The sequence below is a fragment of the Pezoporus occidentalis genome, unplaced genomic scaffold (genome assembly GCF_034315485.1).
Source record: "Pezoporus occidentalis ecotype Australia unplaced genomic scaffold, CSIRO_AGI_Poc_V1 ctg213, whole genome shotgun sequence".
NCBI classification, from domain to species: domain Eukaryota; kingdom Metazoa; phylum Chordata; class Aves; order Psittaciformes; family Psittacidae; genus Pezoporus; species Pezoporus occidentalis.
This window is the reverse complement of record NW_026913997.1, coordinates 279,687-294,399: the sequence shown is the minus strand read 5'-3', so window position 1 is coordinate 294,399 and position 14,713 is coordinate 279,687. Positions and strand designations below refer to the sequence as shown.

General features: G+C 37.6%; 2 protein-coding genes across 10 annotated transcripts in view; one reads left to right on the top strand and one right to left on the bottom strand.

Annotated features, from left to right (window-relative positions):
* The window catches only part of DNAH7 (dynein axonemal heavy chain 7), a 115,628-nt gene extending 103,919 nt beyond the window's left edge, over positions 1 to 11,709 (top strand). For 2 of the 3 annotated variants that reach the window (XM_062619642.1, XM_062619644.1), the window contains 8 exons: positions 136 to 297; positions 1,382 to 1,567; positions 1,976 to 2,113; positions 2,819 to 3,049; positions 3,902 to 4,054; positions 5,665 to 5,842; positions 7,189 to 7,292; positions 7,680 to 8,077. In XM_062619642.1, the coding sequence (XP_062475626.1) occupies positions 136 to 297; positions 1,382 to 1,567; positions 1,976 to 2,113; positions 2,819 to 3,049; positions 3,902 to 4,054; positions 5,665 to 5,842; positions 7,189 to 7,292; positions 7,680 to 7,886 (1,359 nt within the window). In that variant the 3' untranslated portion in view covers positions 7,887 to 8,077. Of the gene's footprint in view, positions 1 to 135; positions 298 to 1,381; positions 1,568 to 1,975; positions 2,114 to 2,818; positions 3,050 to 3,901; positions 4,055 to 5,664; positions 5,843 to 7,188; positions 7,293 to 7,679; positions 8,078 to 11,580 lie in introns of those variants that run through there. The other variant, XM_062619643.1, reaches the window with a different exon arrangement.
* The window catches only part of SLC39A10 (solute carrier family 39 member 10), a 108,017-nt gene continuing 101,390 nt past the window's right edge, over positions 8,087 to 14,713 (bottom strand). For 6 of the 7 annotated variants that reach the window (XM_062619662.1, XM_062619663.1, XM_062619661.1 and 3 more), the window contains exons 8-10: positions 13,403 to 13,483; positions 12,442 to 12,632; positions 8,087 to 11,353 (exon numbers count right to left, since the gene is read on the bottom strand). In XM_062619662.1, the coding sequence (XP_062475646.1) occupies positions 11,195 to 11,353; positions 12,442 to 12,632; positions 13,403 to 13,483 (431 nt within the window). In that variant the 3' untranslated portion in view covers positions 8,087 to 11,194. The remainder of the gene's footprint in view (positions 11,354 to 12,441; positions 12,633 to 13,402; positions 13,484 to 14,713) is intronic. The other variant, XM_062619659.1, reaches the window with a different exon arrangement.

The window sequence follows — 14,713 nt, the reverse complement described above, 5'->3', positions numbered from 1 at the left end:
TTACAAACAGTATGTTAGCAGAGCAGGAGAGGCTGGCATTTGTGTGACTCAAAGCACCCTTATACAGGATGTGATTAAAAATTAAATGGTTTAGACTAGCCATGATTAATTAATGTTGTTGCATTTGGCTTTAAGGCTGAGTTCAAGACATTGCTGTACGGCCTTTGCTTCTTCCATGCTCTCGTGCAAGAAAGGCGGAATTTTGGACCATTGGGTTGGAATATTCCATACAGTTTCAATGAGACTGACTTGCGCATCAGCGTGCAGCAGCTTCACACCTTCCTCAACCAGTACGAGGTACAGCAACCTCTCACTGTGGTCACCAGTCCTTGCCTGCACTTTCTTGGGCTGTTAGTGCACGTACCAAGGCAGGCTGGATGCTGCCATAGCAAACAGGGAGCACTGAATTAGAAAGCAAGGTCTACTTGCAAGGTACTAACCACAAGCATTGTAAGTGGTTAGTGCACCATGATCAGTATATAACTAATGTGGGAAACTTACTTTCAAATTACAATTTAGAAGTTCTGCCATGCAAAATAGAGCAGCATTTGTTTGTTCCATACAGTTGCCTTATTCGTTGGAATCTTATCCTGTCTTTAGACAGGAGCTGTGGATTCAGCTGATGGTGATGTTACTGCAAACTAAAATAGTGTACTAAAATACTTACTGCTGACTATGATTTACTCAATGATAGGGATAATATTAGACCCTGGCCTGTTGTAGATTAATAACCATAATCTATTTGTGTAAACTTGGCAGGTGACATTTCCTTCCCTGTTTGCAGAGCTAGCCAGTGTTTCAAAGCTGCTGTGGAATTTGCTAGCAATACATGACACTTCCTTATGTTCCAGATTTCTAGGCAACCCACTATAGCCAGAGTCTGTTAAAAGTTGTGGCTGAGGGCAGGAAAGGGGCATTAGTTTTACACCAGTGTCAGGCTGGAGTGGTTTTGGTTATCAGTGTGGTTAATAGGTAGATTGTGGTTCAGCATGAGAAAGTAACTTCAAGAAAGTGTTTCTTTCCCTGCAGAAGAGTTATGGGGAGGTGTTGGTGATGGAGAGAGAAGTATGTATAGAGAAACAAGAGATTTTGGTAAAGTTTTCCAAAAACATGTGCTCATGAAGTTGTAGCTGGACTACTACAGAAACTTTTGAGGCTACTGTTCTTCAAAAGATGCAATGCTGGGTGACTTAATGGATGATTATTAAAGTAGTTGAAGATCAGATCAATGCTACAAGCATGAACTAGCAAAAGTAACTAACACTTTTTAAACTTCCCAGTGAGAATTCTGGATGACTTTCAAACTACAGTCACACCAGTAAGGCTGCCCAGAGAAGTGCTATAGACTGCAGTTCAGATCATTGTCTTGCTTTTTTTTCAGGAGGTGCCATATGATGCTCTTCGCTATATGACTGGAGAATGTAATTATGGTGGCAGAGTCACCGATGATTGGGATCGGCGTACGCTCCGTAGTGTTCTAAAAATATTCTTTTCCTCAGAAATCGTTACAAATGTAGATTATAAATTTGATTCAAGTGGCCTTTATTTTGCTCCTCCTGAAGGAGATGTAAGTATCCCAGAACAACAGGATTATCAACTGCTTATCTTTTGCAAAAATAGATCTCTCTTTAGTGACGTTGCTATGAGCCTCAGAGCTTACTGCTGTCACTGCCTGCTTTTGTGGCTTAATCTCATGTTTTATTAGAATTTGTTTCATTGACTTCTAAGAAATGGAAATGATGTCAAAAACCCACCCCAACTACTACCCACTACATTGCCTTTGTTGTGTGTGAGCCAGCATCCTTAGGGGATGGTAAGAGAAAGAGCCTGCTGAAGTTAAAAGCACTACAGAATAGGCATAAGAGAATTAGTTTATCATACCTGCTGTAGCTAAAAAAGACATAGTAATCAGCTTAATGTATTGCACAGGAGAGTGTGGGTCTATAGGGTTTGTGGTTTTTTTTCCATTTTTCAGTACCAAAGCTATATTGACTATACAAAGACACTTCCACTGAATCCTTCCCCAGAGATATTTGGAATGAATGCAAATGCAGATATTGCCAAGGATCAGTCAGAAACACAATTGTTATTTGACAGCATTCTTCTTACACTGGTATGTAAAGTGTAGAAATCACAAACCATCTTGCCGTAATATTCTACTCTATCTCTACATTAGTATGTACACTTTTCTCCAGTTTTTACTGTATGTTATTGTGTTGTGTCTTAATTATGGTGAAATTACTGTTCTACTTAAGAATCTCTTAAGGCTTTTTTGGCTGTGTATTTTTTTCCTGTCTTCCCAAGGAAATGTACCTTCTACACTTCCCAGCTTTTAATAATTTACAATTTCTTGGCCATTTTCAGTTCAGTTTGAAAGCCAGGTACAATCAAGGAATATTATAATTCCTGTAAGCTTCATGAGGAAAATGAAGAACAGAGACTATGGAGAACAAGGGGGACAGCGAGACAGAACTTGTTCTGTGCCATTTCACAGTACCTGGCCAGCCACTGTGATGATGGGTACACTGGAGATGGGGGTAGAAAGATTGGTTTACAATGGAAGCAGGATTTCCACAAAAAAATGAGGAGGGTACAAAGATGTAGGAAACCAAATTTTGTTAGCTCTAACTAATTACTTATTGCAATAATATAGGCAATTCTGAAAACAAATTAATTTCAATCCATCACAGGGAAAGAGGGTTGGAACTGTAATGGTCTTTTAAACAATGCCTTTGTAAGACCTAAATTTTCCTGCATTTTAATTACTCTCCTAAGTCCTCTTTCTCAAAATAAATGTGAATTTTTGGCTCTCTGATAGTCCCAGGCATCTGCTGGTGGTGCAAAATCCACCGACGAAGTTGTCCATGAAGTCACAAATGACATCCTGAGCAAACTTCCTCCAAATTTTGACACTGAAGCAGCAATGAGACGATATCCAACTATTTATACCCAAAGCATGAATACTGTGCTTGTACAAGAGATGGGACGCTTTAACAAGTTACTGCAGACGATAAGAGACTCCTGTATTAACATCCAGAAAGCGATAAAGGTGAGCTGAACACAACCTTTAAAGGCATTTACCTTGAACCTAGACTTGATCTCTGTCAATGCAAGTGCCCAGCAAAACTGACCCAGAAGTTGGATTCCGGTCAGTCAAATACTTTAAAGAATCCAAATTTGAAACATTTATTGATCTGTATCTTAAAATCTGGTAGGAGTACAATGGACTGTAACAGGACTACAGTGCCTACTTACAGAAACCAAATCAGGAGGTTTTCAACTACAGCTTTTCCAGCAAGACAAGCAGTACTTAAGTGCAAATCTGTTTTTCTGCCTCGCTGGTATGAAAGACTTGAAGCACCTCACACAATTTCTTACAGATGAAAGCAGATGTTCTCAACACCTCAAATAGCAACTTACTGCCAGTGAGGATTCCAGTTAAAATATCACAGTCTAAAGTCAGTGTTTGTTCTCAGGATCAAAAGGAATAAGAAGCTACAGCTGTGCAAAATATAAGGGGATAAAAAAAAACCCCAAAACTCCACAGAAAAAACACAGGGAAAAAAAAGTTCAAGGAATTTTTACACATCCACAAAACCACTACTCCTCTCCCCATTAAACCCAAACTACAAGCTAAGAAGTCTGCCGCTTCCGAATAAGGCACTTGCAGCAATGTCACAGAGTTTTCAGGAAACTTTAAATAATGATAAATAAGAGCATTTACAGTTAGTAAACCCAGAGAAGACCAGTGGGATTGAGTGCACCCTCAGCAAGTTTCCCAACCACACTGTTATGTGGTTCGGTTCATACATCTGTTGGACAGAGCACTACGGTGATTAGCATTAAAACAATCTGCCTAGGCAACGTATTTTGATATCTTCCTTTCCAAAATTTACTTTAGGGGCTAGTAGTGATGTCTGCTGAACTGGAAAAAGTGGTGGATAGCATTCTGAAAGGCAAAATTCCAGAACTATGGATGAGTAAGTCTTACCCAAGCCTCAAGCCTTTGGGCAGCTATGTGACTGACTTCCTTCAAAGACTGAAGTTTTTGCAGGTGAGCACACTCCGTGTATTTACACACATTTGTTCAATGCTGTTTATTATTTTTGCCTGTTGATGGCAGGTGACATCTCCACCAGTGAACATATACATGCCATTTACTTCCACTGACTGGGAATAACTGACAGGGTCAGTTCATCCGCACATCCATTTTGTACAGCCCTCTACCCATCACAGCATCTAATGAAGCACTACATTTTGCCACATACCCTCCACCTCACAAACAGCGAGCTCCTGTGTGTCAGTAATACTGTACAACAGAACTGGCCGCCTGATGTAAATTTACTAAGGGCCTCTTCATACAGATCTGGTGATGGTAATGAATTTAATTCAAAGAGAACTTAGTAAAATACTGCTGAGTTTCTTTTCCAGTGTGCGACCTTACAAACATCTGAACACAAAATCTTTATGTTCAAAGTCAAATACCAAGCTTTCAGTAAAATGCTGAAAGCAAGCTGGATGAGTTAATCAATCAGTGGGGCTCTTTCACCTATAAGAGTGCATTCCCAAAACTTGACTTTAAATGAGTAACAGCTAGAGTTTCAGCACCATTCTATGGCTTAGTAATCACTATCAACTTAAGAAAACCAAACTTAAAGCAGGTCACCCTACTCCATACCTGTTGTAAAAACAGGTCCCAAGATAGAACTAAAATCAAAAGTAAATTAAAATGAAATTAAAATATAATAGCAAAAGCAGCACCCAGTTTTGGGTCTAGCAGGATATTCACAAATTCTGCATTTCCAGAGAACCTCCATTTTATGTGTTGGGGACACGTCACGCAGTCCCCATGCCTCGGTAACTCCCACTTTTATCTGTAGGAAGCCTGACAGTAGCTACAATGATGATTTTTTATTTCTTGGGAAGAAAACTTACTAGCAGAGACAAAAGGTGTAGTTTCTGCATTGTAATTCTCTGCAATGTAGGAAATTTTTTCAGACGTTATTCAAAACTGGTGTTTGCAGCAATCAGAAAAAGGTCTTCTTGCACCCAGTAATTATTCACCATTGCAACAGACCTCACAAGTATTATAACCCAATCCAACAAATGTTGTCATTTTTTAAAAATCATTTTTCTATAGATGTCTCCACAGTGTAAGTTATTAAAAACAGAGTAAGATATTAACCAAGCACAAAGCCACAAACACATCCCGCTACGACCAGATTACTTTAATTATAAAACATACTGTCTCTCCTCATCTTCAGCTTGGCGTACACACTTAAACACGTGACTTTGACCCTGGAAGGGAAATAATGATCCTTTCAAAGAGAAAGCAGCCTGTAAAAGAGATCTGTCATTTGCACAGAGAAACAAAGATACGTAAGAAGGGAGAGGAGGAGGATTTGATGAACTTAGAGGGATGATGCATGTTTAATAGACTTATTGAAACTAATCTTATGTGATTTTTTTGTTTGGTTGTGCTCAGCCATCCAAAGTTCCACTGCTTTCAGACAAGAACCAAAAGCCCCAAGGACAGCCCTGGATTCACAAAGCAAGAAATTACTTCTGCTGTTATTCTAGAAGATATGTGCTTTCCTAAGTACTAATAAAATCAAAGGCAGATTTGTTTGGTTATTTTCCCTCCTCTCTCTTTTGCTGCTGCAGTTGTGGTATGAAAATGGAGCTCCACCAGTCTTCTGGATTTCAGGATTCTTCTTCACTCAAGCATTCTTAACAGGTGCCCAGCAGAACTATGCCAGAAAATACACCATTCCAATAGACCAACTAGAATTCGATTATGAAGTGCTGGAAGATAAGGAATACAACACTGCTCCTGAAGATGGTAAGCAAATGCATTAGAGAATTATCTGCCTTTGCTGATGTGTTTAGAAGGTAACGTTAATGTGCAGGCTCAGTTATGCAATTAAGTTAATGAATTCAGCAGGCAAACATGCACATCTGCACTGCTCCCCATGAGATGCACAAGAAGCAAAGAGGCAATTTTAAATCCCTAGGAACAGCTGAGATTAATTCACATCCTGGATTAGCATGTAGATACAAAATAACACCAACAGAGGACACTCCTTGACCCAAACTTCCCACAAAATATCAAACTTTTTTTTATCCCCACCTTTTTTTTTTTTCACTCTACTAGTATATATCTCTGAAAATGCTTATTTTTCTAAGCCAAGGAAAACCAAGCATTCAGTAGAGAAGTTACGTATGCTACCTTAACTATCCCATGACAAATATCTTACAGACATGATCACAATGGGCAATAGGGGACCACTGTAAGAAGGAAAAAGCTCTATTTTTATGACACTGCTTTATTATATACTACTTACCTTAGGTTTCGGTTGCAGGTATGTTTGTTAGCTTACCCTTCCTCAGAAAAAAGGACAGATTAAACAGAACTGTTCTTAGTACTCTTTTTAATACCTTTATGAGGATCAGTTTGACTCGAAGTTGTATAAAAGAGAAGGGCTTAGCATGTTGCCTGGGAGAGCCACATCCAGACAGTTCAAGTCATTTTCTATTGGGGCACGTTTATTTTGTGTTTTGGAAGTCACAGTTTTCAGTCTACAGAGCAAGAGGGTGCAAACCTGATGAAAACCAGATGCTGTTATCCTTTTTTCTTCTGGAATTCTGAGGGAATATCATATCATGTCATTGTGACATGTCAAATAAAGATATTTATGTTTTTTAAACATTTACTTCTTTAATGAACAGCCTTAGAAAGGTATAAGCAAATAGCAACTTTAAGCATAAGCAATGAAACAATGTGAAGACTAAATAGTGAAAGACTGTTTATATGATAAAATCTCCAAGTTTGGAAACAGTAAGGCGGACAATATGTAGTATGTACAGAAAACTTTATAATAATGACAAGTTTAAAAAGAGTGTCCTGTACTGCAGAATCATTCTTCAGCTGTCACCGACCATTCAGAAGAGGCTGGATACACTGCGATATCCCTAAACATTGTAAATTTATAAAACCTTACAGAGTTGTAGCTATAAAGTATACGATTGTGTTTGTTACGCTCAAAGTTATTTGATCATCACTTAGAACACACAGAAGTCCCACACAGTTAACTGACAGTTAGCAAAGTGCACTGCACTAGCTGCTGCTCTCAGCTAGCAGACATTTGCAGGTTTTGGGTAACGTGCTCTCCTTTCCAACTGATTCAGGTGTCTACGTTCGGGGGTTGTTCTTGGATGGAGCACGCTGGAACAGGCAAACTAAGATGCTTGGAGAATCTCATCCAAAAGTCCTCTATGATATAGTGCCTGTGGTCAGTATTTCTTGTTCGGTGACATTTTATAGTATTATATACTAACAGATGGTGTAGAATTAGTACTCTTGAATTTCTAGTCTTCAAGGAATCAACAGGGTGATTCTTATAAAACAACTGATGTTTTGTGTTGAAATAGAAATAAATTGTATGAGAGGAGCTAAGATTATCTGCTATTAATGACAGCAACAGGAAGTTTCGTGTTGCGTATTTTGGGAGAGGAAGCAATCTCGTAACAAGAAACAGGGCGTCAGCGCTATCTTTTATAAAGCAAACAAACCAAAAACCTAACAAACAATGTCCCAGTACTTTGGCAAAGCTGAGACTGTTCCCTGATTCTTTTTTTTTTAACTGAGATGAGGAAGATTACTTTATTCTTCACTGCAGATATGGCTAAAGCCGTGTAAGAGGTCAGAGGTTCCAAAGCGACCGAGTTACCTGGCCCCATTGTACAAGACCAGCGAGAGAAGAGGGACTCTGTCAACAACAGGCCATTCCACCAACTTCGTCATCGCAGTGACTCTCGCTTCAGACAAACCCGAAGAGCACTGGATCAGAAGGGGTGTGGCGTTACTATGTCAGCTTAACTCATAAACCTGTCCCCATTTTGGGAGGTAGGTGCCTTTTCCAGATCACTTATGAAGGATGCATGTTGCTCCTGAAAGGCCACGTTAAAAGAGAAATCACAATGAATTTGTTTACAATGTTGCATTCGTGCCTTTCATGAGATCTGAAATACAGATACTAAAATACAAAGATGCACAATAAAACTGTATAAAAGCCAACGGAAAATCTCTGCTCCTTGAATAATTTTATTTTCTGGAAGCTCCTTATTTATAAGGAACATACATAAAATGAGCACAACACTGTTGACAATGAACAAAACAGCATTTGATCATTTCCAGCTTTATAAAATTTAAAAAACCTATTTAGTTTTAACAAAAAGACTGACAGCTCAGCAAGTTATATCTTATAGGACCAGAATCACATTTTAAACCATAGACTTAATTGTTAATGGGGAAGGGAAAGAAAAACAAGAGTTAAAAAAAATTAAAAGAAATCACACTGCATCTAGGAACTACAGTATTTTCGAAGCATAATCACAGCGGATTGAGTGCAATGTGATCTACATCAAAATTCATATGGGATGTCACACAGTGACAGCATTGTAATATACAAGTAACATTTATGCCCTCCAACAAATACAAGTTAAATGAGACTCTGGATTCAAGCAGAATGGAATGTTGAAGCCAAGTAGAAATGTAGTGGAATTCAGATTGTCTGTAACATGACTCAAAAGCATACACTGGAATCACCTGGAACTCAATACTGGTGGAAACATACAGAAGTCACAGCTGTTAGTTACACTGCTCTTCATAACTTGCAATAAATACTGGAAAATAAAAGGAAATAACCCATATTTCATGAAAAATACAGTACCTACCTTCAAGGACCATGTTTTTCTCTTGTCTGAAGATGGTCTTGGAAGGAAGTTAATTATTTTTTCTATAGAGGCAGTGTATTAAGCTATAACCATACTCCAACTAATACACAAGTAAATATACTACCTGAAATACAGAAATCTTCATTTGAACAGATTTAAAAGGAATAACCTTTGAAAAATTATTTGACAAAATATCAGTTCAACCACATAATAACCCCCTTATACTCAACAGAATTAACAGAAAAGGGTCAGTTTAATACCTAAGAAACAGGCTGTTTAAAATTAGATCCTCAGAAGGTATGCAGTGAGTTAAGTCTCTCTGAAAATGGTACTCAGTGACCTGACATGGGCACTATGAAAAATGTCACCCAGGATCTTTACACTGCAGAAATTCAGTCATCTGAAGCTAACAACAGTGTGTTTGCTAATTAGGGTCCAACAGTAAACGTGTTTAAAGAAGAAAAAAAGAAACTTGAATTCAGACCATCAAACGGCTGCATGCCTGAACTCTGGGCTTTTGGCTTCTTCACTGAAGAAACCATGCCCGCCTTTGAAATGGACCCTTAATACTGTTTCTTGATACTGCATTAGAAGAAATACTGGCAAGAACCAACTGCTATCTTTAACATACGTGAGCTGCTCTCAGTAAAAATTAAATTGACCAATGAAGCTTGAAAAAGTAAAGGGCCACAGGAAACACATTAACTTGAAATGGAATGAAGATACCAACTGGCTCTCATTAAAGGCATTAGAATCAGTGTTCTTAGCAGTTACACTGGCACCAAGCAGACCTAAACAAAACTTACGGCACATAGTCAAAATACAGCTTTTACCTGGCATACGCATAAAAGAAGATGAACTGTATGTTTTAAAAAAGGCTACTACCATGCTTAGAAGGACTGGTACTACAGAATCAACTTGCACTCCTCACAAACTCATAATGTTTTTAAGGAGATGGGTACAAGAACAAACTCAACTCATGTCTGGCAATGTAAGAATATCAGCACAATCCAATCTAGGATAGCTGATCTGAGAAGTTAAGGCCCAAATTTTCAGTCTGTCTTTCCAAATTACACATACCACTGGTCTATCATATCTGCTTTTTCATGATCTAATTAATACCAAAAGTGTAAGAAATATCTTAGAAATTAACTAACTCGTTTATGCTGGAAGTAGAAATCCTCTTACATACTCCCTACTGCCAGAAATGGCTGGTGCTACAGTGTCTGATATCAAAGGCATTGTAGAAACAGATTTTGATCTGATATTACAGTATTGTAAATAACCTACCAGTACTACATACACAGACCATAATTTATCCTTTGTGTCCAGGTTCAGTAACCTAGTATCTTTCTTACACTTTGGATTGTTTTAACATGAGGAGGAGAAAACAGACCAAAACAACTGTTAACTAAAAATGGAGAAAATTCCCATATGGATTCTCTGTTAAAAAGAGTTTGCACAAATTCACAGCCACAAATCTTCAGTAGTTTATGCTGCAAGTGGCACACAATACATGTTTAGCATCTGTAAAAAAGAACCAGAAATAGCTCAATAACTCCAACATCAGGGATTTCCCCAAGCTAACACTAATTCTACTGCATTTTGCATTTTCCTACTAATATCAAGGAACAAACATCAAATAAATCTTAGTCAGGAAAAACATCGTCAAACTGATCCTCGACAGAACATAGCACTTTGCAGAATATATTGCAACAGCCTGCCTTCTTACACATGAAGTTTATAATGATGGAGTGCAGCTTAACACATATTCTAAGAATTTAAACAGTGTTTAGAGGGTTTTGGTTTCTTTTTTAGAATTTAAACCAGCACAGTGGTTTCCAGTCATGTGCTGTTGTGAGATTTAATACTTCAAGTCACCACTATGCAGAAGAATCAGCACAGAATGAATATATACACACACACGCACGCACATTTACATGGCATGCACATCTGTATATATCTATATATCCATCTCTATATATATCTATATATACATACAGATATATATATATATATATATATGAGCTACTTAAGACTTACGTGGCACTAAAAGCTTACTCGGGTTCCTTGCAGAGGTATGAACTTCAGCTATAACATTTTCTGGGTTCTGTTCAAATGTACTAATGAAATGGCATTTTCCCACACGTGTAGATCATTCACTGCACTTTTTCTTTCTTAAACAATCAGTGCTTCCTATCTAGTACATGAACTTGGCATTTATTTCTCACATTTAGTATTTCCTAATTGTCACTCACTTGAGTTTACATTGGGTAATCTTGTCTGATTTCAATCAGAAAAAAAGCAGAAGTTAATCTACACAGAAATGAATATACTGTACTTGTGTAAGTAGTGCAAGCCACTGCTTTTCCTCTGAGCAATGTGCATACAGTGAAACAGTGCAGACTCAAAGCCATACAGTAACATTATTGTAACCACAGTGATTACCAGAATTAGGTCAAAACTGGATGTCAAGTACAATTTTATCTTCATAGAGGGCAATCACCAGCATGATAGCAAATCCAAGCAGCAGGCCTAGATTCTGAAGAATGAACTGCCCCACAGGACAATAACCATGCTCTTCATTATCTCCATCTCCATGAAGCATTTCTGGAAGCTAAAACAAACAGCAATTTAGGAAGTTATTTCACCCTCTATTCCATGTATACACAGACAAGTTTACAAGATGATACTGTAGAGAATAAATACACCAGGATTCCATTACAAAAACAATACACTAAGACACAGATTAAACTCTACCTAACCACCACATCTGATAAAAACATGATCACATCATATATTTAAAAACAAACTAAAAATGCCTTTCCACTTTTTCTTCTTTAGCTTCTACTGGATCAAACATCTACTCAAAGTTCCTCAAGACAAGGACAAGCCCAGCATTCTTCCAGCTCTGCTCTTCCGACTTTTTACTTATTTAAAGTTGTCATGTTCAAATAAGCATAATAAAAAGCTTTGACTATTTCTACAGTAATTACGCTGCTATAAATATACCCTTTATAATGTCTTTGCTGATTAACTTAACCATTCATTTGTCATGTTACATGCTTACACGTGTTCACATACATGTCTCTTTTAAATACACGAATAATAGCTACAAGTAATTCAAGAGAAATTCTATGTGACACTATAAAAAATTCTGACAACTCTGGATATTCCTTATATTCCTCACCTATGAAAAAAAGTCCAACGGTACTGACAAAGACAACACATAAATAATAGTGGAGTTGGAATATGTAAAAATAAATCTGATGAAATGTCTTACAAAACAACCCATAGAGAAGAGACATACAGAGTTTTACAAAGAAGTTAACTCAAGAAAGCATGAGGTAAATGAAGGAATTCCTTCAAGAAACACTGAGTTCAGAAAAATGTAATACAGTCGAAAATGGAAACTTCAGGTAGTACACAGCAGAAGTCTATGTATTGTTCTTCGCTGGATAGGCTACAATAGTTTGTTATTCTGAGTACCTGAATACTGTGCAACAATGACAAATTATCAGACAATCAAATGTATAATACCCATCTATTCTTGTATTACTGTATTTCAAAACGATACATAAAGCTGACAGATTTTGCTGTAACAAACAGATTTTCTTGTAACAAAAAAAGTTCTGTTGCAGGTGCCACTTCACATCCTAGGTTTTATGCACAGCATGCAAAAATGACATAAAACAACAATCTTACCATGTCAACCAATGCCACGTAGAGGAACATGCCTGCAGTGATTGCAAAGATCCACAAGGTGATGTTATTAGCATACTGTCCCACCGCTGTGCCTATCAGCATCCCTATGTAAGCCATCATGGCAGACAGGAGGTTGTACACAATAGCCTGCTTTACTGTCATACCTGCTTTAAGAAGCACAGCAAAGTCACCTAAAATGGAGACAGAACACAGGGGTTTAGTTTCAGCACTTCTCAGGAGAGTAGGTAGTAGATAAATTAGTCTGTATTTGAGTACATAAATTGCACACAGTTTAATCTAGTACAAGTTTCATGCTGCTGGCAATAATGATGACTCCTCTCTCTAGTGGCTCTTAAGTCTGAGGGTGCATGCAATGTAAAAGCATGCACAGTAAAGCAACAGCTTTCATCTTGGTTAGCTAACCCCAAGAAGAAATGCTTCAATTACAGGGGAAGAACCAGTGCATCCATGGCACTGGCAACTATATCTACAGGTTTCACCCGAAAGAGTCACCCACACCTACTGGACTCAGCAACAACTGGTAACAAAGCATCTTCTGAAGACTTCTACGCAGAATTCTACTTTTGTAAACTTGTGTTTACTCATGTGATTTTACTTAACTTTGTAAGACAATGCCACAGAGTAGTGTAAAATACTCTCTATAAAATGCAGAGGTGTAACACCAAAACTAAGCTGTTTGCTCCTAAGAACATTTCAGAAACGTGTTCAAAAAGCCTCACAGAACTGCTGTAGCTAGCTAACCTGCAGTGTAAGCCTGCTTAACATTCTCATTATGTACTTAATTTGAAGTAATATGGCTCCACTACTCTTTGAAGTTCTGGTCACCCCTGCAGCATCTGTATTGCATTACGCTTATTAGGATGAGTATCACAACAGCTTTTAGGTAACTGTTTTGTAGAGATGAAAAGCATGAACACATTGAGTATATTAAATTAGTTACCTAATTCATGGGGAAGCTCGTGACAGAACACTGCTATAGAGGTACTAATTCCTCCTGTAAGTCCAGCGCTAAAAGCTGCTCCTGGGGGAGGAGAAGGAAAAAAAGATGAAAAAAGGAAAGATTCAAATTATATTTTACTATTTTCAAGTCAGAAAATTTAATCAACAGCCTTTCCAGAAGTGATGCTCTCCTCTTAAGAGTGCATGCTCTCATGAACACGTGGTTTATCATTATGTCTGTGCCCTGTCTGTATATAAACTGAATTATGTGCATTGCCACTGCAGGCTTTATTAATCACTTTATCTGAAAGGCAAATCCTGAGAGAACACACTGAGCAAAACGGAGACATAAATGCAACAAGCTAATAAACAGCACCACTTTTACCGTTTTAGGAACTCTCAAGTACATTAGGACAGTCAACATGAGCAACAGCCTGGCTCTCTCCTTTCCAGGTTGGAAATCCAAACCAATATTTAACCCACAACCTCCCTATATCCTTTATGCGTATTTGTAGAGCACGTATCAGCAATATTAATAAGGCAGATGTGGAAAATAAAAAGACAAAAAACACTGGCATAAAACTCTTTCAGTAACTTTTGTGTAAGCTAATTTAATTCATTCAATTTTAGTGTACAAACCCTTTTTGGCCTTAGAAGCCACTGCCTAAATGTCTTAGCCTATTTAATGTGACAATGAAGAAAAAAGTTTATTTTTACAGAGTTTAGTTTCTTTAGAAATTGCCTGGAGAAAGTGGAGAAATTGTAGTAGATTCCATTGTTAACTGAGGACCCTCATACACAGCTTATCCCCCATCCTTCAAGGTGAGTAAGTTCCTTCTGCTAGTAGTTTGGAACCCTGTGCGCTCTTAGTTGCTACCTTAGTAAAAAATATGCAGTTCAGTACTCTCACCATCATTTTGGTTTGTATGACAAACATATATTCAAATTAATGTGTATTTTACAGTTCAAATCACATTTAGAAGTCTATGTGAATCAAAGCTGATTTAAAAAAATCTAGTAAGATCTGCTTGGTACTTCAATCTCTTCTGTGTTTAGTTAAGAAATAAATCTAAACTGACCATATGCCAACAAAATACTTCGCTCAAACAAAAACTAAATTAGCCTAAGTAGTACTTTAAAAAGAACTATTTCAGCCACCTAACCATAGTACATTTCTTATTACTGTATAATTCTATGTATTAATAATAATAGAAATAGTATTAATATTACTAACAAGTATCATTATAAATAAGACTGAAAGGCCCGTTTTATTATTCAAAAGGACATATTAAGACCCAAAAACCAAATGTGC